Raw genomic sequence first — 24,618 nt, forward strand, 5'->3', positions numbered from 1 at the left:
CTTAACTTCTCCCGGCCTCAGTTTCCTCATCCGTAAGGACGGTCCTCCCTCCCTCGGATTGGAAGCCGCGTGTGGGCCCAGGATTTTGTGCGATGGGCACTTTATTAAATCTGCCAGGGCTTCGTTCGGAGCTCGGCACGTGGTAAGCGATGAACGAATTCCACAGTTGTTATCGTGATTATTACCCGAGGGTTTGAGGTGATGGCGAAGTGCGGAAGTGGTGGTGGAGGGGGAATTAGGTGGGGAGACGAGAGATTCGACAGGGAAGGCTTCCTGGAGGAAATGGGATTTCAGAAGAGCTTCAGAGATGGGGCGTACAGTGGTTTGCCGAATGTGAAGGGAGACCGTTGCAGACCCAGGTGGCCCGGGGCTTTTATTTACAATTAAATACTCTCCCAGGTGTCTTTTCCCATTTCCGCTTGGACCGAAGACGGATCTTTTTCCGAGGAGCAGCCGTTTCTGAACTTTTCCCGGGGATGGGAGTTTCTCACCTGAAATGAATGAAAGGGATTTGTTTCTCCACTCAGTTTTTCCACTAGCAAAACCTGCACCTGACCCAGGCAGGATCCCAGAGGACAGTCACACAGAGGGGCACCCACATAAGCGGGCCCAGAAACGGAGCGGGCCGCAAAGGGAAGAAAAGGCAGAGTCCCGGAGAGGGTGGACAGGGGCAGACTGACAGGTATTGGGTGAGCGCTCACTGTGTGCCAGGCACCGTACTAAGCCCTGGGGTGGACGCAAGCTAAGTGCGTTGGACCCGGTCCCTTGTCCGAGTCTCGATCCCCATTTTATAGAGGAGGTGACTGAGGCCCAGAGAAGTGAAGTGACTTGACCGAGGTCGCACAGCAGACAAGTGGCGGAGCCGGGATTAGAACCCATGACTTCCTTACTTCCAGTCCCGTGCTCTATCCGCTAAGCCATGCTGCTTCCCTTCCAAACTGGTCCCTGGTGGAGAAAGCGGGAACCTTTGTGGGTCCCACCAGTCGTATTTATCCGGTGGTTACTGGGTGCAGAGCACTGTACTGAGCACAGAATAATAATAATAATTGTGGTATTGTTGAGCACTTACTGTTTGTCAAGCACTGTTCTAGGCTCTGACGTAATAATAATGTTGGTACCTGTTAAGCGCTTACTCTGTGCAGAGCACTGTTCTGAGCGCTGGGGGAGATACAGGGGAATCAGGTCGTCCCACGTGAGGCTCACACTTAATCCCCATTTTACAGACGAGGTCACCGAGGCCCGGAGAAGTGAAGTGACTCGCCCAGAGTCACCCAGCTGCCAAGTGGCAGGGCCGGGATCGGAACCCACGACCTCTGGCTCCCAAGCCCAGGTAGATACAGGGTCATTAGGATTAGAGTGGACACGGCCCCCGTCCCTCTTGGGGCTCACAGTCTCAATCCCCATCTTACGGATGCGGTGACTGAGGCCCAGTCAAGTGACTCGCCCGAGGTCACACAGCCGACGCGTGGCAGAGCCGGGATTAGAACCCACGTCCTCTGACCTCCAGGCCCGTGCTCTCTCCACTAGGCCACGTCGCTTCTCTTGGGAGAGAACAGTAGAACAGAGTCGGTAGACGTGTTCCCCGCCCGGGAGTTTATAGTCTAGAGGGGGAGGTAAACATCGAGAGAAATAAATGAATTACGGATCTGGACATAAAGTGCTACAGGGCCGAGGGAGGGGTGAATAAAGGGAGCGAGGCGAAGCGCAAGGGCGACGCAGAAGGGAGCGAGAGAAGGAGGAGTGAGGGCTCAGTCTGGGAAGGCTTCTTGGAGGAGCTGTGCCTTCGAGAAGGCTTTAAGCTCATTAGGGGCAGGGAACGAGGCCGCTAATCGGTTGCATCGTATCCCCCCCGATCACCTCGTCTCCCCCAGCGCTTAGAACGGTGCTTTGCACACGCTCAGCGCTTAAAAAATACCACCTTTATTATTATTGTATTGCCTGGCTCAGTGGAAAGAGCACGGGCTTCGGAGTCAGGGCTCATGAGTTCGAATCCCCGCTCTGCCACTCGTCGGCTGTGTGACTGTGGGCGAGTCACTTCACTTCTCTGCGCCTCAGTTCCCTCATCTGTCAAATGGGGATGAAGACTGTGAGCCCCACGTGGGACAACCTGACTCCCCCGTGTCCACCCCAGCGCTTAGAACAGTGCTCTGCACATAGTAAGCGCTTAACAAATACCAACATTATTATTATTATTATTAAAATGGGGATTAAGGCTGTGAGCCCCACGTGGGACGACCTGATTCCCCTGTGTCTACCCCAGCGCTTAGAACAGTGCTCGGCACATAGTAAGCGCTTAACGAATACCAACGTTATTATTATTCAGTCTCCCAAGTCCTTACTCTGCACAGAGTGAGCACTGAATAAATACGATCGATTAGTTGATGGACACGAAGGGGGAGGGCTGCTGTTTCAGTCCTTTTCCCGAACTCCTCGGTGTTATTGTTTCATTTTCATTCATCCACTCAGTAGTATTTGGCGAGCGCTTACTCTGTGCGGAGCACCGGACCAAGCGCTTGGAATGGACACATGGGTAACAGAGACGGTCCCCGCCCTCTGACGGGCTCACGGTCTCATCGGGGGAGACGGACGGACGAGGACGGTGGCGACAAATAGAATCGAGGGGATGAACATCTCATTAAAACAATGGCAAATCAATAGGATCGAGGCGATGTACAGCTCATGAACAAAATAAATAGGGGGATGAAGATACGTGCAGCCGAGGGGACGAGTACGGTGCCGAGGGGAGGGGACGGGAGAGGGGGAGGAGCAGAGGGAAAGGGGGGAGAAGAGGGTTTAGCTGCCGAGAGGTGAAGGGGGGGGTGGAGGGAGCGGAGGGAAAAAGGGGGGAAGCTCAGTCTGGGAAGGCCTCTCGGAGGCGGTGAGCTGTTTCCGTAACCCCGCTCTCCGGCAGAAGGGGCTGCGGCTAGAGGGAGCAGCGGAGGGATGCACACGCTACCCTAAGAATAATCACGGTACTTGTTAAGCGCTTACTGTGCGCCAAGCACTGTTGTAAACCCCGGGGCAGACAGAAGTTAATCAGGTTGGACACAGCCCCCGTCTCACACGGGGCTCACGCTCGTAGTCCAGATGAGGTAACCGAGGCTCAGAGAAGGCAAGTGGCTTGCCCAAGGTCACGCAGCGGACGCGTGGAGGAGCCGGGGTTAGAACCCATGCTCTGTCCGCCAAGCTGCTTCTCCGTGACATCCAATCTTTCCATGCCCTCGTCTTCCCAGCCAGTCACCCTCAGCCGGAGAGCAGTGCCCTGCACGTAGTAAGCGCTCAACGAATACCAACATTATTACTTGCCGGGGGCAACTCCGAGAGTAAGGCTTTCTCCTGTATCCAGTCGTCGATGCGTCCTCATTCATAATAATAATAATGTTGGTATTTGTTAAGCGCTCACTATGTGCCGAGCACCGTTCTAAGCGCTGGGGTAGATACCGGGTCATCGGGCCGTCCCACGTGAGGCTCACGGTCTTCACCCCCCATTTTACAGATGAGGTCACTGAGGCGCAGAGAAGTGAAGTGACTCGCCCACAGTCACACGGCTGACAAGTGGCAGAGCCGGAATTCGAACCCATGACCTCTGACTCCCAAGCCCGTGCTCTTTCCACCGAGCCACGCCGCTTCTCTAAAGCATTCCCGTTGCCCTAACCGTTGGGGGGGGGAGGTCTGGGGAATATTAAAATAAGTACATGCTGTTGTATTTTAAACTCTATCCATCAGTGCGTATGATTAATTCACCTTTTGTTTAGGAAGCGAGCGAAGCCTAAAATTAAGCCTGTTCCATTCCAAGCAGAATTATTTGTAGAGGACAGAGTCGAGCAGTCATGCCCCGAATCCTTTATTCGCCCCGTCCGAATCAATCCCGTCCGTTTCAAAACGGGTGGATTTACCTCTGCTTCCCCGAAGTTCGGAAGGGGCCGAAGGATAAAGAGCTCTCGGCCGCGTGGGTAACGTAATAATAATAATGACGATGTCGGTGTTTGTTAAGCGCTTACTGTGTGCCGAGCGCTGTTCTGGGCGTTGGGGTGGATACAGGGTGATCGGGTGGTCCCACGTGAGGCTCACACATCCCCATTTTCCAGATGAGGTACCTGAGGCACCGAGAAGTTGAGTGACTTGCCCAAAGTCACGCAGCTGACAGGTGGCGGGGCCGGGATTAGAACCCATGACCCCTGACTCCTAAGCCCGGGCTCTTGCCACTGAGCCACAGGAGGAGTCTATCCGGGCGGGGGCAACAGCTCTCTGAGGGGCAGGGCTGGTGGCCAGGGGCAACAAGACAGAATAAGCAACAGGAAACCCTGTTAGCTCCCTCCCGAAGTATGCGTTTTCTACTTTGGGGCAGACACTGAGACCCAGTGACCCTATTCCGTTTTATAGACCTAGAAATGCCAGCAGCGCGGCCTTACGTCCGCAAAATCGTAAAAAGGATCACTCCTAAACGCATTAACCCAAGAAATAGGTCAGCTCGTTGAGGGCAGGGATTGTGTCTGTTGTTATATTGTACTCTCTCAAGCGTTTAGTACAGTGCTCTGCCCACTAAGTGCTCGGTGAATATGATCGAATGAAAAGAAACAGGGTGGTCTCGTGGAAAGAGCCCAGGCCTGGGAGTCAGAGGATCTGGATTCTAATCCCAGCTCCGCCACTTGCCCGCCGGGTGACCCCGGGCAAGTCACTTCACTTCTCTGAGCCTCGGTTCCCTCGACGGGAAAACGGGGATTCAGTGCCCTCGTACCTAGACCTCGAGCCCCTTGCGGGACAGGGACCGCGTCCGATTTAATTAACTTGCAGCTGCCCCGGCGCTTAGAGCAGTGACCGACACGCAGTTAGGCTCTAACAGATACCGTAAGAGAAAGGATCCGTGTCGCCTGACAGAAACTGACACCGACGCCATTCCGTCTTTCAGGGTTCTTCCGCAAAGGGCGAACTCCGGGAGCAAGAGCTTCGGCGGGGTCGGCGGGGTCGCGGCCTTCGACCCCGAATGTGCCGGGAGCTCTGTGGACCTTGGGCCGACTCAATCACGTCGCCGTCGCGGTCCCCGATTTGGAGCGGGCCAGGTCGTTTTACGGGGATACGTTAGGGGCCCGGGTCGGCGAAGCGGCCCCGCTCCCCGAACACGGTGTCTCCGTTGTCTTCGTGGAGCTGGGAAACACCAAGCTGGAACTACTGCATCCCCTAGGAGAGGACAGTCCAATTGCGGGCTTTCTGCAGAAAAATAAGGTTGGAGGAATGCACCACATCTGCATCGAGGTACGGATCGCTCGAAACTCTCCTTTCTCGGAACCGTCTGTCCCGATACGGACGACCGCCGGTTAGGGCTCTTAGTTTAACTGTGAGAGAAAAGCGGCGGCGCCTGGCGGGTAGAGCACGGGCCCGGGCGTCGGAAGGACGTGGGTCCTAATCCCGGCTCCGCCACTTGTCTGCTCTGTGAATCTGGGCAAGTCGTCCTGCTTCTCTGTGCCTCAGTTACCTCATCTGGAAAATGGGGAGTAAGTCCGCGACCCCCATGGGGGACACGGACTGTGTCCACCCTGATAGGATTGCATCTCCTCCAAGAGGCCTTCCCAGATTAGGCGCTCACCTACCCTACACACCCTCCACGCAGCCTGGCTTAGGGATAGAGCACGGGCCTGGGAATCAGAAGGTCATGGGTTCTAATCCCGGCTCTGCTACCTGTCCGCTGAGTGACCGTGGGCAAGTCACTTCTCTGTGCCTCGGTTACCGCACCTGTAAAATGGGGATTGAGATTGTGAGCCCAGCGTGGGACAGGGACCGTGTCCAGCCCGCTCCGCTTGTGGCCCCCCCCACAACGCTTAGAACGGTGCCTGGCACATAGTAAGCACCTACCAAATGCCGTAGTTTATTTATTTTACCCCGTGTACCCCTTTAGCACTTTGACACTCACCCCAGCTCCACAGCGCTTAAGTACCCATCTCATATTCTACCTTTTCCCCTGTCAGTAAAATTTATTGTCTGTCTCCCCCGTAGACATAAAGATCTCTTTGGGCAGGGGTCTTATCTGCCGAGTTCACGGTATTGTACTTTCTCAAGTGCTTAGTATAGTGATCTGCACAAAGTAAGCACTCAATAAATACCGTGGACCGATTGATGGATTAATTGCATAGAAATAGAACGTGAGGCTAAAGAAGGCTAAGCCGTGTGCCGTTTCTGCTGGGAAATTGTGCAATTCTCGTGAATACATCCCCACGATCCCAGAACTTGACCAAATAATATGTATTAATGGAGCATTTGAAAACAAAATAAATACAATTATATTCTCCAGTAGCGAAGTCAATACGTGCCGACGATCAGACTTAATTCAATTTTATGCAAGCGCATGTAAATATTTAATTTTCGAAATGTTATCGTTCGCATCCCGTTAGCAAAAAGATCCCCGGGGCCAACGTAATAGAGATCTGACGTTGTATGTTGCCAAGAAGGAGCAAATACTGGTAGAAGTGGGCTTCGCATCTCCCTACGTAAGTTAATATTTCAAGCTCTGGTGGGGAGAGGAAGAGCCAGAGTGAGGTTTGAACCGAGGTAAGCTTTGGCTGGGTTTCAAACAATGTTATATTAAAGCGGGAGGCAGTGTGGCCTAGGGGAAAGAGCACGGGCCTGGGAGTCAGAGGACCTGGGTTCTAATGCCGGCTCCACCGCTTGTCTCCTGTGCGATGTGGGGCAAGTCACTTCACTTCTCTGGGCCTCAGTTACCTCATCTGTACAATGGGGATCAAGACTGTGAGCCTAAGTAGGACACGGACTGTGTCAAACCCGTTTGGCTTTTATCTGCCCCAAAGCTTAATATAGTGCCTGGCAAATATTATAAAAAAATCAAATAAATCAAATATCATAAAAAAAAGAAAAAAGTGAGAAAGTCCTATAAGATATACTATCTGAAAAGTGCGGAAGGAAGAGTGTTATCACAAGGGATCCTGGTGTAAGAGGACTCATCCTTTTAAGAAGAGGTTATTGGATGTGTTTGATCAATTCTGACCGATCTTTTTTACAAACGTGAGCTCCCTGTGGGCAGGGCACATGACCGTTAACTCTGTTATACTGTACTCTACCAAGGGCTTAGGACAGTGCTTGACACACAGTAGGCACTCAATAAATATGATCGATCGATTGATTAGAGTCTCTAACGCGGTTCAAGGAGGAAGCCTATGATTTAGAAATCACCTCTCTCTGCCCCCTTCGGTGATTTAAGATCTTCTAAGTTACTGCTGGTGGTGGTTCCAGATTTAAACTTGAAATTTCTTTAGCACAAGATATTCTCCATAGAGAGCCTTTTCTCTACCTTTAGAAAGCCTCTGAAGAATATCGTCAACCTCATTCATGTTTTTTTCCCATTTCAGTTTTTCCAGATTTAAACCTGAAATTTCTTTAACAAAAGATATTCTCAGGAGAGAGCCATTTCTCTACCTTTAGAAAACCTTTGGAGAATATCGTCAACCTCATTCATGTTTTGTTTTTCCATTTCAGGTTTTCCAGATTTAAACCTGAAATTTTTTTAGCAAAAGATATTTTCAGCAGAGAGCCTTTTCTCTAGGTTTAGAGAACCTTTGAAGAATATCGTTACCTCATTCGTGTTTTGGAGTGGTGTTTTTTTTCCATTTCAGTTTTGAAGTCCTTTTCTCCCCTTGTATACATGTCTTGGTTAATGGCGTGTTCCCTCAGTTTTTCGGGTTTTCACTCGGAAAGTGCTCGGGAAAAAGAACCCAGGTGAGAATTAGACAGGGTCCTTGGAACCCTAGGGATTTGAACCCTAAAAATAGGGAAGAGGAGATGTCTTTGCAAGAGGCGCGAAGGCAAAGTTGAAAATAATAGAAACACAAAAACAACCTAAGAAGCAAAGCTCAAAGTCAGTCCATCAATCAGGGTTCATTCATTCAATAGTATTTATTGAGCGCTTACTATGTGCAGAGCACTGTACTAAGCGCTTGGGATGAACAAGTCGGCAACAGATAGAGACGGTCCCTGCCGTTTGACGGGCTCACGGTCTAATCGGGGGAGACGGACAGACGAGAACGATGGCACTAAACAGCGTCGAGGGGAAGAACATCTCGTAAAAACCGATGGCGACTAAATAGAATCGAGGCGATGTACAATTCATTAACAAAATAAATAGGGTAACGAAAATATATACAGTCGAGCGGACGAGTACGGTGCTGTGGGGGTGGGAAGGGAGAGGTGGAGGAGCGGAGGGAAAAGGGGAAAATGAGGCTTTAGCTGCGGAGAGGTAAAGGGGGGATGGCAGAGGGAGTAGAGGGGGAAGAGGAGCTCAGTCTGGGAAGGCCTCTTGGAGGAGGTGATTTTTAAGTAAGGTTTTGAAGAGGGAAAGAGAATCGGTTTGGCGGAGGTGAGGAGGGAGGGCGTTCCGGGACCGCGGGAGGACGCGACCCGGGGGTCGACGGCGGGACGGGCGAGACCGAGGGACGGCGAGGAGGTGGGCGGCGGAGGAGCGGAGCGTGCGGGGTGGGCGGTAGAAAGAGAGAAGGGCGGAGAGGTAGGAAGGGGCGAGGTGACGGAGAGCCTCGAAGCCTAGAGTGAGGAGTTTTTGTTTGGAGCGGAGGTCGATGGGCAACCACTGGAGTTGTTTAAGAAGGGGAGTGACATGCCCAGATCGTTTCTGCGGGAAGATGAGCCGGGCAGCGGAGTGAAGAATAGACCGGAGCGGGGCGAGAGAGGAGGAAGGGAGGTCAGAGAGAAGGCTGACACAGTAGTCTAGCCGGGTTAATAATGTTGGTATTTGTTAGGTGCTTACTATGTGCAGAGCACTGTTCTAAGCGCTGGGATAGATACAGGGTAATCAGGTTGTCCCACGTGAGGCTCACGGTTAATCCCCATTTTACAGATGAGGGAACCGAGGCACAGAGAAGTAAAGTGACTCGCCCACAGTCACACAGCTGACAAGCGGCAGAGCCGGAAGTCGAACCCATGACCTCTGACTCCCAAACCCGGGCTCTTTCCACCGAGCCACGCTGCTTCTCTCAGGGTTATGTGTTGTATGTTCCTATATTCTCATGGGGCTTAGTCCTCTCATTGCCATCCAACTTTTCTTTCTCTTCTTGACACAGAAATCCCTAAAGCTTTCCGAATGGGAGACACTCTAAATCGAGTCCGTTATTTTTGCGTGAGATTTGGCCAAAAAAAAAAAAAATCAGCGGTATTTAATGTGGACTTGGTGCAGAGCACTGTTCTAAGCCCTCGGGTGAGTACTATATTGTACTATATTATAGAGTTGGCGAGCACGATCCCTGCCCACGTTGAGTTTACGGTCTGGAGAGGGGCAAGCAGTCCAAAGGGGAGTTTACAATCCGGATTAGACAACCGTTCCCTGCCTTTGGGCGGGGATCGTGCTCACCAGCTCTATAATAGAGCACAATACAGTACTCACCCAAGGGACGGACTGTGTCCGGCCCGATTTGCTTAGTACAGTGGCTGGCACGTAGTAAGCACTTAAATACCGTAATACTTACTATTATTCTAGACTGTAAGCTCGATGTGGTCAGGGAACCTATCTGCTACTCTTTTGTATAGTCCTCTTCCAAGCACACCGTGAGCGCTCAGTCAATATCATTGCAGATGGCTGGAATACAGTGGAGCAAACCAACTGCGGGTGGCAGAAATAGCCTAACCGGTTGGAGAAATGGCTACTCTTCAGCATTGTCCTAGAACTGCTTTTTGGGAGACGACACAAGGTTTGCCCCTTTCCCCCTAAATAATAATAATCGTATTTGGTTAGGTGCTTACTCAGTACCGAGCCCCGTAGCGGGTGGAACGGTGACAGACTGGACACAGTCCCTTCCCCTCATGGGCTTCGCAGTCTGAGACCGAGGGAGAACGGCTCTTTTTTATGGTGTTAGTTGAGCACTTAGTGCCGGGCACTGTTCTGAGCCCTGGGGTAGATACAAGGTGATGAGGTCGGACACGGTCCCTGCCCCACCTGGGGCTCACAGTGTGAATCCCCATTTTAGAGACGGAGTCGCTGAGGCACAGAGAATTTAAGCAGCTTGCCCGGAGTCACCCAGCAGACAAGTGGCGGAGCCGGGATTAGACCCCAGGTCCCTCTGAGGCCCGGGCCCGGGCTCTATCAACCAGGTCACGCTGCTTCTCTGCAGATGAGGTGGCTAAGGCTCAGAGAAGCTAAGCGACTTCATCATCATCAGTGGTATTCACCGAGCACTCACTATGCGCAGAACACCGAATTAAACGCTTGGGAGAGTACGGTACAACGGAGCTGGCCGACGCGTCCCCCGCCCACAGCGAGCCTACGGACTAGACGCGGCGACTTCCCTAAGGTCACACGTAGCGGGAATTGGCCGAGCTGGAATTAGAAGCCGGGTCCTGGACTCCCAGGCCTCTTCCTCTTTCCACGGGCCCCCCCCCCCCCCCGCTTTAGCACCACAAAGAAAAGTCCGCCCTGATATAGCTGATAACGATTTACATTTATTTCGCTCGCATTTGGAGATACGAATTGTCCATTTATAATTGCTGCCGTTCCTTTTCCAAAGCAGATTTCGAAGTAAATAATTGTACCCCAAAACGATCGTAACTCCTGTCAGCTAGGGAAGTCTATGTGTATGAGAGTGAAATTGCTCTAATCTCTCTAAATCAGTACTATTTCTAAAGTGAAACAAATGAGAGGCGGCCTGGCTTAGTGGAAAAAAGCATGGGGCTTATTGGTATTGTTCTCGTCCGTCCGTCTCCCCCGATTAGACCGTAAGCCCGTCAATGGGCAGGGAATGTCTCTCCCTGTTGCCGAATTGTCCATTCCGAGCGCTTAGTACAGCGCTCTGCACATAGTGAGCGCTCAATAGATACTGTTGAATGAATGAATGAGTCAAGAAATCCATTTCTGTTGTGCTTTTTCAATGGTATTTGTTAAGTGCTTATTGTTATAATGGCATTTGTTCAGCACTTACTCTGTGCCAGACACCGTACTAAGCCCTGGGGTAGGTACAAGCTAATCAGGTTGGACCCAATCCCTGTCCCACATGGGGCTCACAGTCTGAATCGCCATTTTTCGGATGAGGCCACCGAGTCACAGAGACGGTAAGTGCCTTGCCTGAGGTCACGCAGCGGATAAGCGGCGGAGCCAAGGTTAGAACCCAGGTCCTTCTGACTCCCAGGCCTGTGCTCAGTCCACTAGGCCACACTGCTTCTTGACCAGGCTTTACCACTCTCCTGCTGTGTGACAGTCCCTGGGCCCAGTGGCAAGAGCACAGGCTTGGGAGTCAGAGGCCCTGGGCTCTAAGTCACTTCACTTCTCTGGGCCTCAGTTACCTTATCTGTAAAATGGGGATTAAGCCTGTGAGTCCCACGTGGGACAACTTGATGACCTTCTACCTACCGCAGCGCTTAGGACAGCGCTTGGCACATAGTAAGCGCTTAACAAATACCGTAATCGTTATTATTCATTATCGTCTGAAGGGCACTCAACCTAAATTTCTCTCTGTGTCCGTTTCCTCAACGATCGATCAGTTCGATAGATCGGCTCTTCGACTGTGAGCCCTATGTGGAACAGGGACCGTGTCTGATCCGATCACCTCGTATCTCTCCCCGGTGAGAATCAGTAAATAGCATCATTACGAGACCGAGGCTGTGATTCAGCCAAAGACACACCTACTTCTCCTCCAGCTGCCCGCAGTTTTCCTCTCTTCCCAAACGGGTAAAAGTGAAGCCAGAGCGGCGTGAAAAATTTACGGTGCGATAAATCCGGAGCGTGAAGACCTGACAGCTGAGGTGGCGGGGTTTGAAGAGGTCCTCGCCCACCTGCGCATCAGCCCGCTGGGATTTCCACAGCCATCTGGGAAATCAGTTTTGCCCTGGTTAGAGCCTCGCTGTTGTCAGTTTTAAATAATGAGCAAAAAAGTCCCTAGCTCCCAGCAGAAGGGGATCCTTAGGACTTCTGGAAGCTGCTCTGAAGGTCACTGAGGTACTAAAAGAAACCAATTCAAACAATCTAGGAGATCTAATTCGATCATTCGTTTATTCAGTAGTATTGATTGAGCGCTTACTAGGTGTAGAGCACTGTACTGATCGCTTGGAATGGACAAGTCGGCGACAGGTAGAGACATTCGCTGCCCATTGACGGGCTTAAAGGCTAATCGGGGGAGACGGGCGGACAGAAACAGGACAACGTCATCGGGAGAAATAGAAGCAAGGGGATGGACACATTAACAAAATAAATAGGGTAATAAAAATATATACAATAATAATGTTGGTATTTGTTAAGCGCCTACTCTGTGCAGAGCACCGTTCTAAGCGCCGGGGGAAGATGCAGGGGAATCGGGTCGTCCCACGTGAGGCTCACAGTTAATCCCCATTTGACAGATGAGGGAACCGAGGCCCAGAGAAGTGAAGCGACTCGCCCCCGGTCACACAGCTGACAGGTGGCCGAGCCGGGAGTCGAACCCATGACCTCCGACTCCCAAGCCCGGGCCCTTTCCATGGAGCCCCGCTGCTTCTCTATATCCAGATGAGCACGGTGCTGAGGGAGAGGGGGAGGAGCAGAGGGAAAGGGGGCTTAGCTGAGGGGAGGTGAAGGGGGAGCAGAGAGGGAGCAGAGGGAAAAGGGGAAGCTCAGTCTGGGAAGGCGTCTCGGAGGAGGCGAGCTCTACGAAGCACCATGGCCTAGTGGAAAGAGGACCTGGGTTCTCAGCTCTGCCGGTGCTCGCCGTGTCACCTTGGACAAGTCACTTAACTTCTGTGGGCTTCAGTTACTTCTGTAAAATGGGAACTAAATCCTACCCCTTCCTACTTAGACCGTGAACCCCGTGTGAGCCAGGGACTCCGTCCGAGCCGGTTAACTTGTATCCACCCCGGTGCTTAGAACAGCGTTTGGCACGTAGGGAGCTCTTACCAAGTCCCGTCATCAAGTAATCATTGAGTGAATAATAATGTTGGTATTCGTTAAGCGCTTACTATGTGCCGAGCACTGTTCTAAGCGCTGGGGTAGACACAGGGGAATCGGGTCGTCCCACGTGGGGCTCACAGTCTTCATCCCCATTTTCCAGATGAGGAACCTGAGGCACAGAGAAGTGAAGGGACTCGAACCCGTGACCTTTGACTCCAAAGCCCGTGCTCTTTCCACTGAGCCCCGCTGCTTCTCTGTAGGTCACTTCAGTGGTCACTGAAGGCAGTGCACCGTACCCGGGCTTGGGAGTCGGAGGTCATGGGTTGGAATCCCGGCTCTGCCGCTCGTCAGCTGTGTGACTGTGGGCGAGGCACTTCACTTCTCTGGGCCTCAATTACCTCATCTGTAAAATGGGGATGAGGGCTGTGAGCCTCAAGTGGGACAACCTGATGCCCCTGTATCTACCCCAGCGCTTAGAACGGTGCTCTGCACGTAGTAAGCGCTTAACAAACACCAATATTATAACTAAGACCGTAAGCTCGCTGTGGGCAGGGAACGTGTCTGTCTGCTGTCGTTTGTACTCTTCCTGAGCGCTTAGTACAGAGCTCTGCAAACAGTAAGCCGCTCAGAAAATACGATTGAATGAAAGCACGAAAGGGAAGCAGCGTTTTCCCTGCCCACAGGGAGCTGACGATCTAATGGGAGGAGAGAGGCATAAAACCTAATCAAATAAGATAATGAAATAAATAAGTGAACGTACAAATAGCATGTATAAAAGAGCTCAGTGTGGATATAAATAAGTGGTAGGGAATGATGGGGAGATGCTGTGCTTTAGGGAGCTGGGAACTAATTGGGTTTAAGCAGCGGAAAGAGCCCGGGCTTGGGAGTCAGAGGTCGTGGGTTCTAATCCCCGATCCACCGCTTGTCAGCTGTGTGACTTGGGGCAAGTCACTTCACTTCTCTGGGCCTCAGTTCCCTCAGCTGTAAAATGGGGATTAAGACCGTGAGCCCCACGTGGGTCAACCTGATCACCTTGTATCCCCCCCAGGTTTAGAACGGCGCTTGCGCATAGTAAGCGCTTAACAAATATCCTCGTTATCATTATCATTATTTAACTCACTGATTTGAATTAGAGAAGCAGCCCTGCATATTGGGTGGAGCACAGGCCAAAGAGTCAGAAGGTCTTATGTTCTATTCCTGGCTCTGCCACTCGTCTGCTCTGTGACCCTGGGCAGGTCCCTTTGCTTCTCTGTGCCTCAGTTACCTCATCTGTAAAATGGGGTTTGAGACTGTGAGCCCCATGTGGGACGGGGACTGTGTCCAACCCGATTTGCTTGGATCCACCACAGAGTTTAGTACGGTGCTTGGCACATAGGACGCACTTAAATACCAGAATTATTATTATTATCGTTCATGGATGTAGCAAACCGTGTCAGTCAACCAGTGGTATTTATTGAGCACTTACTGTGTGCAGAGCTCTGTACTAAGTGCTTGGGAGGGTACAATAAAACAGAATTGGTAGACATTCCCTGCCTCTGAAAAGCTTACAGAAGAAGCAGCATGGCGTCGTGGATAGAGCACGGGCCCGAGAGTCAGAAGGTCTGCTGTGCGACCTTGGGCAAGTCACTTCACTTCTCTGGGCCTCAGTTACCTCATCTGCAAAACGGGGATTGAGACTGGGAGCCCCACATGGGCCAGGGACTCTGTCCAACTTGATTGACTGGTATCCGCCCCAACACTCAGTCCAGTTCTTGGCACATAGTAAGTGCTTAACAGATACCATAATTATTATTGTTGTTATCATCATTACAGCGTAGAGGGGTAGGAAGACATTAAACTATGGGTGTATACCTAAGCGCAGGGTTGCTAAGGTGAACATCAAGGGTTTCAAAGGTACGTATCCCAGTGCGTAGGTGTGTGAAGAAAGATCCTTCCCTAATGTTTAATTATTTGTGTTCATCTGCTAATTTCCTAGACTGTAGAGGTCAGGGAACATGTCTACCAGCAGTTATGCTGTACTCTCCCAAGGCCTTATAGAAATACAACTGATTGATTGATCGATCGATCGGTCGGCTGCAACCCACCATCACTTCCCTAAAGCCCTAATGAGCCCGGCTCCTCATTCGGAAGCAGTGTGGCCTAGTAGATCAAGCGTGGGCCCGGGAGTCGGAGGACCCGGGTTCTAATCCTGGCTCTCATCCTGACTGCGTCACCTTGGGCAAGTCACTTCACTGGGTCTCCGTTCCCTCATCTGCAAAGCGGGGATTCAGTACCCGTTCTCCCAGACCGCTCATTCAGATCGCGAGCCCCACGGGGGACTTGATTATCTCGCATCTACCCCAGCGCTCAGTACGGTGCCCGACCCGGAGAATAAGCGCTATACAAATGCTATTCTTCTTCTTCTTCATCCTCCTCCTCCTCCTGGTCTAGGTGCCCCCAAATGGCATTCTCTTGTCTCCCTCTACCCCGCTCCACTTTCCTCCTTTCTGAATCTACAGGTCAGGATCAAATTTAGGGCAGTAAGTCCTATTAATTAGAAACCCATTCCATCACTTTGGTCTTCCACTATGAGAGTCCAGTTATGAGTTCTGAATATCCGGTGTAGGCCTTAAAGGCATTAAACGATCTCTGTTGTGGCATTCGTTTTAACAGTAGTCCAAAGGCCCTCTTTGAAGAACTCATTAGAATATCCTTCATTCAAGAGACGAAGCGATTCTTCGAGTTCATTTTTTTTAATTATCTTTTTTTATATCATAAATGGAATGTTTTAATCATGCTAAAGATTGATTCGTCACTTAGCATTAAAATTTCTGGTTCCAACCCTTAGAGTTCCTAGTGCAGCAGTCTCGAAAGCAATTAGTCGATTCAGATTAATAAGCGGCACTCCGAAATATATGGAGGGCTCAGAAAGAACGCTCCCATTTTTTGGTTGCCATGGTGACCTGTCGTTGGCAGGAAATGCAATTAAAGATTTTCAAAAACTTATTTTTATTAATCTAGCCGTTCCTCCCGTCCATCCGCGGGGATCAGAAGCTTGTCGTGTAGATCCGAAAGCTACAAAATATGACAAGATTGCCAGAGTTCTGCATGAATACGTTAGTTTTGATCTTCAGCTCTTTTGCTGTGCATCGGTCAGGAGTGTTTGTTTTTTGGGGTTTTTTTTTTTTTGGTTTTTGTTAATAATAAGTGCCTATCACGTGCCAGGCACTGTACTAAGCGCTGGAGTAGATACAAGATAATCAGATTGTACACAGTCCAAGTCCTATAGGAGACTCACAGTCTTTATTCCCGTCTTACGGGAGAGGTAACTGAGACACAGAGGCGTGGAAGTGACTTGCACACACAGCAAGCAAGTGGTGGAGCCGGGATTAGAACTCAGGCCCTCTGCCTCTTTCCACTGGGTCACGCTGCTTGGTCAGTTGTTGGGTGAAGAAATTTAATATCGTATATTGCTTCATACGAGGAGTCCAAAGCCATTCTCAAATAATAATTAAGCCCGTTAATATGCCTCTGAGGCAGACAGTGAAAGTGAGTATTCATTTCAGAGAGGAGCTAATAAGTTAATGGAATCAGTAAAGCAGCCTCGGGCTCCAAGCTAATTACTCTGTCCACAAAGCTCCACTCTCTTAATATTTTGTTGTAAAATACATTTCGATTAATCGTATTTATGTAGTGCTTACTCTGGGTAGAGCACTGTGGTATCACTTGGGAGAGTTCAGTATGGGAGAGTTGGTGGACACATCTGCTACCGATTTGTACATTCCAAGCGCTTAGTACAGTGCTCTGCACATAGTAAGCGCTCAATAAAGACGATTGAATGAATGAATCCCCTGCCCACAAGGAGAAGCAGTGTGACATAGAAAAATGCATGGGCCTGGGAGACAGTGGACCTGGGTTCTTTTTTTTAAAACAGTATTTCGTTAAGCACCAGGTACTGTACTAATAATAATAATGATAATAATAATAAGGTTGGTATTTGTTAAGCGCTTACTATGTGCAGAGCACTGTTCTAAGCGCTGGGGTAGACACGGGAATCAGGTTGTCCCACGTGGGGCTCACGGTCTTAATCCCCATTTTACAGATGAGGGAACTGAGGCCCAGAGAAGTGAAGTGACTTGCCCACAGTCACACCGCTGACAAGTGGCAGAGCTGGGATTCGAACTCATGACCTCTGACTCCAAAGCCCGTGCTCTTTCCACTGAGGGGTAGATCCAGGTTAATCAGGTTGTCCCGTATCGGCGGGGGGGGGGGGGGGGGGGGCGCCTCACTTTTAATCCCCATTTTGCAGGTGAGGTAACTGAGGCACAGGTAATTTAAGTGACTTTTTAAAGGTCACACAGCAGACAAGTGACGGAGCTAGGAATAGAACCCAGATCCTCTGACTCCCAGCCTCGAGGTCTTTCCCCTGGACCACTCTGCTTCTCTAAAAATGAAAAAAAACCACCCATTGACTATTTCTTGAGGAAAAAAAGCACCTCATTTGGATCAGAAAATATATTGATGTGTTTCTGTATAGTTAATTAAACTTTTGGACAATATCCTCTGTAAATTCACAATTCTCATTTTTCTCCACCAATTTCAGTCGTAATAGAAGAGAGACATTTAATTTCCGGGTTTGCAGAAAGGTTACCATCCTTACCTGTTAAGAAAAGTTTAATAATCTAATGGATATAAGGAAAGAGCAATAAAAGAGCAGTTTATAGACATATAAAAATGTTGGTATTTGTTAAGCGCTTACTATGTGCCAAGCACTGTTCTAAGCGCCGGGGTAGATACAGGGTAATCAGGTCGTCCCACGTGAGGTTCAAAGTTAATCCCCATTTTACAGATGAGGTAACTGAGGCACAGAGAAGTGAAGAGAAGTGACCCGCCCACAGTCACACAGCTGACAAGTGGCAGAGCCGGGAGTCAAACTCATGACCTCTGACTCCCAAGCCCGGGCTCTTTCCACATATGTATACGTATGTATAATTGCAAAATCTCTTCAACATCAAACAATCTCGGGACCATTATTATGACTTAATTGTCACATCCAGTGTGGGGGAATAATATTTAGTAACCTCATGTGGGCCTGGGACTGTGTCTGATTCAATAATCAGACTCTAGACTGTAAGCTCCCTCTTGACTGTAAGCTCACTGTGGGCAAGGAGTGTGGCTGTTATAGCGTAATAATAATAATAACGGTGGTATTTGTTAAGTGCTTACTATGTGCCAGGCACTGTACTAAGCCCTGAGGTGGATTCAAGCAAATCGGGTTGGACGCAGTCCCCATCTTGCACGGGGCTTACAGTCTTAATCCCCATTTTTCCGATGAGGTAACTGAAGCACAGAGAAGTAAAGGAGTGAAGTGAAGTAAGGAGAAGCAGCGTGGCCTAGCGGATAGAGCACGGGCCTGGGAGTCAGAAGGTCATGGGTTCTAATCCCGGCTGTGCCCCTTCTCTGCTGTGTGAGCTTAGGCAAGTCACCTCACTTCTCTAGGCCTCATTTTCCTTATCTGTAAAATGGGGATTAAAACCGTGAGCTCTCCGGGGGATCGTGTCCCACACGATTTGCTTGTATCCACCCCAGCGCTTAGAACAGTGCCTGGCGCGTAGTAAGTACTTAACAAATACCGTAATAAAGCGACTTGCCCAGGGCCACATACCAGACAAGCGGCGGAGCCGGGATCAGAACCCATGACCACCTCACTCTCAGGCTTGTCCTCTATCCACTACGCTGTACTCTCTCGGGCGCTTAGTACAGTGCTCTGCACACAATAAGCCCTCAGTAAATCGTATCTGACTGACTGATCTTGTATCTACCCCTGTCCATAACGAGCTAACAGTCTAGAAGCCTCCCAGACTCCTTTTCAGTCCCTGTCCCAGAGACGGACATAAAAACCAACTTCCTACCAGGGTTTTATAAGTTCCACTTTAAGCCACGCACGTAGGTCTGGGCGTAAATCTAAGAAGTAGAAAGTTTTTGGTTGAAGATAGAAAGGATCAAACGATAAGGATTTTATTGTAGACTTCCAGAAGAGAAGAAAGACGAAGCCTTCTCTGGCCAATTTTCTAAAGCGGTGCGGATCGTGATTTGGAGATGATGGAGATATCTGAATAAAATGATTCAGAAGGCCATAAATCCTCAAACATCCGGTCACAGTTTCTTAGTCTAGGAGCCGAAGTAATAACGTAGAGCCGTTCGTCTTCTTGGTTTTTTTCTCTCACACCTGAGGATCAGTTGAGGATGTAAAGAAGGAGAGAAACCTTGGAGAGGTGGCCACAAGATGGTAATATTTATGATCCCAAGGACAGGAAGAAGAGAAATCAGCGAGGTAAAGGAAATCAATTCCAGGAAACCTTGAACAATTTTAAGCGTGAATCAAGTAGGAAGAAATTCTTTGGACCCAAAAAATGAAAGAAAGCTGATATTCCTTAATCAGATCCGTTTTCGGGGTATTTCGTAGGCAAAGAATAAAAAGAAAGCAAGTTGTCTAAACTCAAATCTACAGAGAGATTTAGAGGGCAAATGGTAATTCCTCTAGGTGGAAATCACACTAAGACACAAAAGATTAGTATCTGTTACAAGCTCCTGTGAAGGATTTGAGGGGTAAGGAGGTTGAAACAGTTATTTAAAATGCAATTTCTGTTACCCCTCTTATTCCTGTTTCTCATTCTTAAAGAAAAATCTCAAATTATAGTTATATGGGACTTTTTTTGTCTTCCAATTGAGGCCGTAAGAATATTTGCAAATTAAGGGGAAAAACAGACAAATTTAAGATTAGCATTTCAAATTACCCCCAGTTTCAGATTCTGAATTACGCTGCTAACAGAAAAGCTTTTCTAGACTCTGTGTTTTCAGCTCTATTTCTGACTTCTGAAGGCTAGAGCTTTACCAGTTTTCCAAATCGCTTTCATGCTGCTCTAAAGTAGAAGCGACCAATACTTTTCCTTGATTAAAATGATTTTCATAAGATAAATCGGAAGAGGCGGAAACCACATGACTGAAAAGGATTATTAGCTCATCTAACAGAGGTCTGTGGGTGATGACGATTCGGGCTAGCAAGTTTGAGCCCATTATTGAGTTTTAATACAGTTCACTGTTCAAGCCTGCTTCTTTGCATCAGAGCACCCTGCGTGAAACGACTGAATAGGATTCGTGGTTTGTGACTGGAAAAATTCTCACTGAAGGACTAAAGAATTGGGTGGATCCCGGCATTTGCCCGGTTTCCGGTTCCAGTCTGCTGCCGCCCACGATCCCCAGAGATATAACTGGGTGAGACTGGCAGCAGGAGTCTGGTTAATGTCGCGCACTGAGCTAGGCACTGGGGTGGAGGCGATCATTCATTCAGTCGTCTTTATTGAGCGCTCACCGTGTGCAGAGCACTGTACTAAGCGCTTGGAAAGTACCTTTCAGCAATGAAGAGAGGCAATCCCTGCCCACAATGGGCTTACAGTCTAGAAGGGGGGAAGCAGACATCAAAACAAGTAAACGGGTATCAGTGTACATAAATAGAATATGTTGTTATTTATATATATATATAAGTGCGGTGGGGCGGGATGGCAGGGGAGAGCAAAGGGAACGAGTCGAGGTGACGAGGAAGAGAAGGGGAGCTGAGGAGAAGGGGGCTTAGTCTGGGAAGACCGCTTGGAGGAGGTGCGCCTTCAGTCGGGCTTTGAAGAGGGGAAGAATGATCGTCTGGCAGATTTGAGGAGGGAGGGGGCTCCGGGCCAGAGGTAGGAGGTGGGCCGGGGGTCGACAGGCGAGAGGGAGGCCCAGTGAGAAGGTTAGCGGCACCAGAGGAGTGGAGTGTGCCGGCTGGGATGGAGAAGGAGAGAAGGGAGGTGAGGTAAGACGTTAAACAGACTGAACGGAGACCCTGGCCCACGTGAGACCCATGGTCTCCGTGGGAAAGGAGAACAGATATTTTTTCCCCATTTTGCCGAGGAGATGAGTGAGGCGCAGAGAGGTTAAGGAACTGGCCTAAGGTTACACAGCCGGCCAGTGGCACAGCCGGGATTGGAACCCGGGTCTCAGTCGATGGCATTTATTGAGGTCTTGCGTGGCTCAGTGGAAAGAGCACGGGCTTTGGAGTCAGGGCTCGTGAGTTCGAATCCCGGCTCTGCCACTTGTCGGCTGTGTGACTGTGGGCAAGTCACTTCACTTCTCTGTGCCTCAGTTCCCTCATCTGTAAAATGGGGATTAAGACCGGGAGCCCCACGTGGGACAACCTGATTCCCCTATGTCTACCCCAGCGCTTAGAACAGTGCTCGGCACATAGTAAGCGCTTAACAAATACCAACATTGTTATTACTAATAATTATCATTATGGTATCTGTTAAGCACTTACTGTGTGCCAAGCGCAGTTCTAAGCAGTAGATACAAGGTAATCAGGTTGTCCCACGTGGAGCTCGTAGTCTTAATCCCTAATTTACAGCGAAGGGAAGTGAGGCTCGGAGAATTAAAGTGACTTGCCCAAGGCCCCGCAGCAGACAAGGGGTGGAGCCGGGATCAGAACCCATAATAACAACGATGGTATTTGTTAAGCGCTTCCTAAGTGCCGAGCACTGTTTTTAGCACTGGGGTAGACGCGGGGTAATCAGGTTTTCCCACGGGGCGCTCACAGTTTTAATCCCCATTTTCCAGAGGAGGTAACTGAGGCGCAGAGAAGTTAAGCGGCTCGCCCGAGGTCACACAGCAGACAGGTGGCAGAGCCGGCATCAGAACCCATGGCCTGCAGACTCCCAGGCCCGGGCTCCGTCCACTGCGGCTGCGTTCCTCAGTCACTAGATATTCACCCCCACCTCGGGCCCACAGCGTGTATGTCCGCAGCTGTGATTTAATGTATGTCTCCCCCCCGAATAAAGACCGGAAGCTCTTCTGGGCAGGGAACTTGCCTCCAAACTCGGTTTTATTATCCTGTCCCGAGGGTTTAGCGCGGTGTGCTCTGCACACAGCAATCTCTCGATAAATAGCGTCGCCCGTTGGACCGACAGCAAGCCGGACCCTGGCTCGCAGCACTTCTCCCCTCCGTGCCTCTCTCTCTACCGATAACATCTCCCCTGACCCAACTACTCCTCGAAAGAGCGACCCGTTCCGTGATGATATTTTAAGGCTCACTAGCTGGCAGTGGTCGGAGAGCACCAGCGATCGTTAGATGGGGTTTTTTTTTGATTTTTCTCTCTGCCAGAAGGATCGCCAACTAAGGCGATGCGAAGCAGCGAGGGTGAACAATAAACCAACTCCAAGCACGACTTTGATATTTTGCCCAGTCTCTCTCTTAGCCGCTTCTTCCCTCGGCTGCTCTTTCGCATCCCGCCGTACCCCGTCGTCCTGTTTCAGGCAACCGTATTCCGTTACCGATACCTTTTCCGAGTGGAGACCCTGATCCGCTGCCCTCTACTGCTTCAGAATCGCCGGAGGGCAGAACCTTGCCTCAGAGGGCACACGTATTTGACCCGATTTCCCTTAGCTACCGTGCCCGGAATTTTGAAGCCTTTGCCGGACCTTTAAGGAAACGGATTGCCGAGTTATAAGAATATAGCTCTCCCAAGTTTTTTTCCCCGGAAGGGCACAGTTGACCCGGTTTCCCGTAGCTGCCCTGCCCGAAATTTTGAAGCCTTTGCTAGACCTTAAAGAAAACGGACTGCCAAGTGACAAAATATACCTTTTCCAAGGTTCTTCCTCAAATGGCACCGTTGACTCGGTTTCCCTGCCCTGCCCATAATTTTGAAGCCTTGGCTAGACCTTTAAGAAAACAGATGGCCGGATTATAAAAATAGCCCTTCTCCAGATTTTTTCCTTTCCGCGATCAGCCGGGAAAACCGGTAACTTTTTGAGAACGACGCTCGTTCTGGTTTTCTAAAACGGACCCAGCACTGTGTATGTGGGTGGCTCCAGCTCATGACCGAGAGACAGCTGCCCCTCGCTTCGAAGGACGATAGGTAGGAAGGGTCCCTCTCCCATCCGCCCAAACTCTCCCTCTCCTTCCTGCTCTTTGTAGTAATAAAAATAATTAATATTTATAGTATTTAATAATAATGTTGGTATTTGTTAAGCGCTTACTATGTGCAGAGCACTGTTCTAAGCGCTGGGGTAGACACAGGGGAAGCAGGTTGTCCCACGTGGGGCTCACAGTCAATCCCCATTTTACAGATGAGGGAACTGAGGCACAGAGAAGTTAAGCGACTTGCCCACAGTCACACAGCTGACAAGTGGTGGAGCTGGGATTCAAACTCATGACCTCTGACTCCAAAGCCCACGCTCTTTCCACTGAGCCACGCTGCTTCTCACTGAGCCACGCTGCTTCTCTGTGCTCACTGTGCTCACTGTGCACTCTGTGCTCACATTTAAGTGCTCACTGTGTGCCAGGTACTGTACTAAGCAGTGGGAGGGTGACAAGGAAATGGGGTTAGACACAGTCCCCGTCTCGTGTAGGGTTTACAGTCTTAATCCCCACTTTACAGATGAGATAACTGAGGCCCAGGGAAGTGACTTGCTCAAGGTCACACAGCAGACAAGTGGCAGAGCTGGGGTTAGAACCCGGGTTCTTCTCTGTCTATCATCTGTGTGCTATCTACTGAGCCTTATCGCACATAGCCTTTAAATTTTAGGGAGAGACTTGCGAATCTGGCATAATAGGGGTGCACATGTGAAGATGAGGGTGCTGGTGCCTCCCAGAAGTAGCAGAGCAATAATAATGGTATTTGTTAAACGCTTACTATATTTCAAACACGGTACTAAGCGCCGGGGTGGATCCGAGCAAATCGGGCGGGGGACAGTCCCCGTCCCACGTGGGGCTCACAGTCTTCATCCCCATTTGACAGACGAGCTCAAGTTCACAAAGCAGACTCGTGGTAGAGCCAGGACTGGAACCCAGGTCCTTCTGACTTGCAGGCCTCAGGCGGAAGACTTAGGCTCTTTAATGCCGCAGTCCTTATTTTAAAGAAATCAGATGGGATAGTGAAGAAGTGAGTGGGATTCTATTTATTGTGATTAAGTTGTCTTGTCGTTGTCCGTCTGGCTCCCCCGATTAGACCGTGAGCCCGTCAGTGGGCGGGGATCGTCTCTATCTGTTGCCCAATTTGTCCATTCCACGCGCTTAGTACAGTGCTGTGCACATAGTAAGCGCTCAGTAAATACGACGGAACGAACCATCGTCAGAAAAAGGCAGTTCATTTCCTGATATGCAGAAAATTCTAAAGTTGAATTGTGATCACGCGCACTCTCACGCGGATAATGTTAAATGGATATTGCCCATGTACGTCCTTTCATTTGCCACACGAAGGGAAACAAAAGCTGCAAATTCATAGAGCAGGTAAGTGTTCTTAGAAATGGCCCCTCACGTGCTCTTTACCTCAAAATATTTAAATCCGTAGAAGCATAATAATAATTGTGGTATTTATTAAGCACTCACTATGTGCCAAGCACTGTTCTAAGCACTGGGGTAAATACAAGGCAATCAGGTTGTCTCACGTGGGGCTCTAAGCTGAAGCGTCAAAGTCATTTCACCTGTGCTGGGCAGCGGTGACACGAGAAAGAGTCAAAGGAGGTCGATCGAGCGATCAAAATGTGGATCAAAGACAACAGCGGAGACTTGAGTTTTTACTATGCAGAAGAAGGCAGTGGTAAACCACCTCAGTATTTTTTTTTTACCAAAAAAACTCTATTGATTATAAAGATAACAATAATAATGATGATGGTACTTGTTAAGTGCTTACTATGTGCCAAGCACTAGTCTAAGCGCTTGGAAATCAGGTTGTCCCACCCGGGACTCA

At 49.8% G+C, this 24,618-nt stretch overlaps 1 protein-coding gene and 1 long non-coding RNA gene across 4 annotated transcripts in view; one reads left to right on the plus strand and one right to left on the minus strand.

The window, feature by feature from the left end:
* Positions 1-24,618, plus strand: part of MCEE (methylmalonyl-CoA epimerase) — a 41,663-nt gene that overhangs the window by 11,479 nt on the left and 5,566 nt on the right. The window contains exons 2-3 of one of the 3 annotated variants that reach the window (XM_039912035.1): positions 4,910-5,253; positions 9,589-9,704. In XM_039912035.1, the coding sequence (XP_039767969.1) occupies positions 4,910-5,253; positions 9,589-9,678 (434 nt within the window). In that variant the 3' untranslated portion in view covers positions 9,679-9,704. Of the gene's footprint in view, positions 1-4,909; positions 5,254-6,386; positions 6,608-9,588; positions 9,705-24,618 lie in introns of those variants that run through there. The other 2 variants (XM_029066138.2, XM_029066137.1) reach the window with 2 other exon arrangements.
* On the minus strand, positions 343-1,014 carry LOC114812212. Its single transcript, XR_003759862.2, has 2 exons — positions 891-1,014; positions 343-491 (listed from the first exon to the last, which is right to left on the minus strand). It is a non-coding gene; the product is annotated as an uncharacterized LOC114812212 (long non-coding RNA).

The sequence above is a fragment of the Ornithorhynchus anatinus genome, chromosome 5 (assembly GCF_004115215.2).
Source record: "Ornithorhynchus anatinus isolate Pmale09 chromosome 5, mOrnAna1.pri.v4, whole genome shotgun sequence".
Lineage (NCBI taxonomy): Eukaryota > Metazoa > Chordata > Mammalia > Monotremata > Ornithorhynchidae > Ornithorhynchus > Ornithorhynchus anatinus.